This window comes from Triticum urartu, chromosome 7A (assembly GCF_056163025.1).
Source record: "Triticum urartu cultivar PI428250 chromosome 7A, HENAU_Tu73, whole genome shotgun sequence".
NCBI classification, from domain to species: Eukaryota; Viridiplantae; Streptophyta; class Magnoliopsida; order Poales; family Poaceae; genus Triticum; species Triticum urartu.
This window is the reverse complement of record NC_141879.1, coordinates 65,133,451-65,136,442: the sequence shown is the minus strand read 5'-3', so window position 1 is coordinate 65,136,442 and position 2,992 is coordinate 65,133,451. Positions and strand designations below refer to the sequence as shown.

The following is a 2,992-nucleotide window of genomic DNA, read 5'->3' as shown; positions in this document are numbered from 1 at the left end:
CAGAGGGAGTACAAAAGAAACGACTCTTGATTGTCGAAGTCCTCAGCCACGAAGCGAAACACCAATGAGGCGTAAGTAGATGATGAACACATAGCAAGCACTGCGCAGGAGTGAGATCACGTCAAGCAATATTGATTTGTTTGATTTGATGAATATTCTACCATTTGAAATAAATCTGAATGTTATTGTTTATTATTCTTATGGAGTGTTTGGCAGTGTGAGCATGTAGTATAAGAGTACCTTATCCGTTCGGGTTAATTATCCTTTTGCCCTCAGTGGTGTCCATGTGCTCAGTTTTGCCCTCAGATGCGAATTGTCCTCAGTTTTGCCCCTAGTCCGAGCACAGCAACTATGACGAGGCCAAACGGCCATATTTGAGTCCATTCCGTCCGCCGGCGTTAGTGGTTGTGGGTCCGGAGCTTACACGTGGGACCACGTGGACGTGGGTCCGGAGCTGACATGTAGGCCCGTGCAACTAAATCCCCAAATCATTGGCAACCCATCCGCCCGGTCGGCTGTCCTGCGCCGCCGCCGCCACCTGCGCCGCGGCCAGCACCTGCCCCGCCACCAGCTGCACGGCCTGCTCTGCCGCTACCTCCCTGTGCCTATGCTCCACGGCTACCTGTGACGCCCACCACCTTCCTGCGACGCCATGGGTGGGGAGCCCGCCACCTGCTCGATCCACGGCGCGGCCTCCTTCCGTGCACCCGGCCGGAGCGCTCAAAGATGGGGGGCTGCTGGAGCTCTTTAAACTAGGAGGAAGAACCCTAGGGAGAAATGGTGAGCAGCGGCGACCCCGGAGTATTTGGCGAGGCAGGCATCGGGCCGGAGATCCGCCGCGTCCATGACTGGGTTCCCAAGGGATAAGTCTCACCTCTTGTTTAGATTGAGCTTAGTTGTGCATTTAAACACTCGATTCGAGTAGGTTTGCCCAATTAGTGTGCTGATTGCGTCTCTGTTTTTCGCCGGTTAGGATGGAGTTGCGGTTTGCTTTCATGGTGCACATTAGAAGGGACCGGTACATGTTCGATGCAAAGGATAAGAAGAAATACCAAGGAGGTTTTGATTATCGGTTGCCAATGGCTAGTAATTGGAGTTTCAGACAATTTGGGGAGGTAATTTGTAGCCAATATCCTTGGGGTTTGCTTGATGAAGTGGTATACAAATGCTATGATGGGGAAAAGAATTGGGTGACAGTTAGTAATGATGAAGAGCTAGCTACCATGTTTGTTAGGCATAAAGAGAAAGATAATTTTCATGTGAGGCTGCAAGTTGATGTGCTTGAGCAGGCATTTGGACCTAGGATGGCGGGTGCAACATCTCGGGGAGAACCAAGTCGTCGTAATGGCATCTCTAGCCAGAACAGTTCAGTTGGTGCACGGCGATGTGGTGGCTCGACAAGTGTGGGCAACAGCAGTAGGGTCCCCCTTGAAGTGGAGCCTGATGGCTACAATTCTGGGGTTGATGAAGAGAAGCTATATTATGATGTTATTCGGAATTTACGATGGGCACCTCGGACTGAAAATCAAGATGAGGCTCACAATGCAGTCCGTGTGGATGATGACGCGATGGGTGAGGACGAAGACCTTGCAGCTGTTGAATGGGACCCTTTGAACCCTCATATGGAAGAAGGTACAGTTTTTGCATCCATGAATGCGTGTAGAAATGCACTTGTGACATACTGCATCAAGGTAGAACGTACTTTCAAAGTTGACAAGAGTGATCAAGTACGTTACAGAGTGCACTGTCCGACTGAAGGTTGTCCATGGAGGCTGCTTGCATCTAAAATGCGGAATAGCACTAATGTTCAGGTCAAAGTGAACCCTTTTAAGCACACATGCCAGGAATCAACCCTTAGGAAGGATACAATCAGTAGAGCCAAGTCAAGATGGGTGGCAGAAGAAGTAAAGAAGTGGGTGAAAGAAAACCAGCAAGTGGGTCCAAAGGAATTGCAGAAGAATATCAAAGATAAGTTCAAGATAGATTTACCATACATGAGGTTGTTCAATGGTAAACAACATGCTATGGATTCTATTTATGGTAACTGGCAGGAAAGTTTTCAATTGTTGTATTCATTCAAAGGTGAAGTGGAGAGGACAAGCCCAGGTAGTATTGTAGATATTGATCACCACACCGTGGAGTACACATTCAGGGGAGTGACAAAGACCAAGGAATGCTTTAGGAGGGTTTTTGTCTGCTTTGAGGCTTGTCGCCGGGGTTTTTTGGCAGGCTGCAGGCCTTATTTGGCTATTGATGCCACTTTTCTCACAGGGAGGTTTAAAGGACAGTTAGTAGCAGCTTGTGCAGTTGATGCACATAGTTTTGTATTTCCAGTTGCCTATGGCGTGCTGGAGACAGAGTCTGAGGAGAGCTGGACTTGGTTTTTGCATAATCTCCGCCGGGCTATTGCACATCCCAATGGGTTGGTCATTCATACAGATGCCTGTAAAGGTTTAGAAGTGGCCGTGGATAATGTGTTCCCTGGAGTAGAGCATAGGGAATGCTGAAGGAAATATGCCCTAGAGGCAATAATAAAGTTATTATTTATTTCCTTATATCATGATAAATGTTTATTATTCATGCTAGAATTATATTAACCGGAAACATAATACATGTGTGAATACATAGACAAACAGAGTGTCACTAGTATGCCTCTACTTGACTAGCTCGTTAATCAAAGATGGTTATGTTTCCTAACTATGGACAAAGAGTTGTTATTTGATTGACGGGATCACATCATTAGTTGAATGATCTGATTGACATGACCCATTCCATTAGCTTAGCACCCGATCGTTTAGTATGTTGCTATTGCTTTCTTCATGACTTATACATGTTCCTATGACTATGAGATTATGCAACTCCCGTTTGCCGGAGGAACACTTTGTGTGCTACCAAACGTCACAACGTAACTGGGTGATTATAAAGGAGCACTACAGGTGTCTCCAAAGGTAGATGTTGGGTTGGCGTATTTCGAGAATATGATTTGTCACTC

The 2,992-nt window shown here is 46.8% G+C and overlaps 1 protein-coding gene across 1 annotated transcript; it reads left to right on the top strand.

Moving 5' to 3' along the window:
* Positions 1 to 777: 777 nt before the first annotated feature.
* On the top strand, positions 778 to 2,507 carry LOC147957829 (uncharacterized). The gene is made up of 2 exons (XM_087531864.1): positions 778 to 862; positions 973 to 2,507. The coding sequence occupies exons 1-2, from the start codon at positions 778 to 780 to the stop codon at positions 2,505 to 2,507; spliced, it is 1,620 nt and encodes a 539-aa protein (XP_087387990.1).
* The last annotated feature ends 485 nt before the right edge of the window (positions 2,508 to 2,992 follow it).

Bases quoted from the DNA above. Each gene is read 5' to 3' on its own strand.
- LOC147957829 (XM_087531864.1), top strand. From the start codon at position 778: ATGGTGAGCAGCGGCGACCCCGGAGTATTTGGCGAGGCAGGCATCGGG. The intron at 863-972 runs GATAAGTCTCAC...TTTCGCCGGTTA, and splicing joins CCATGACTGGGTTCCCAAGG to GGATGGAGTTGCGGTTTGCT.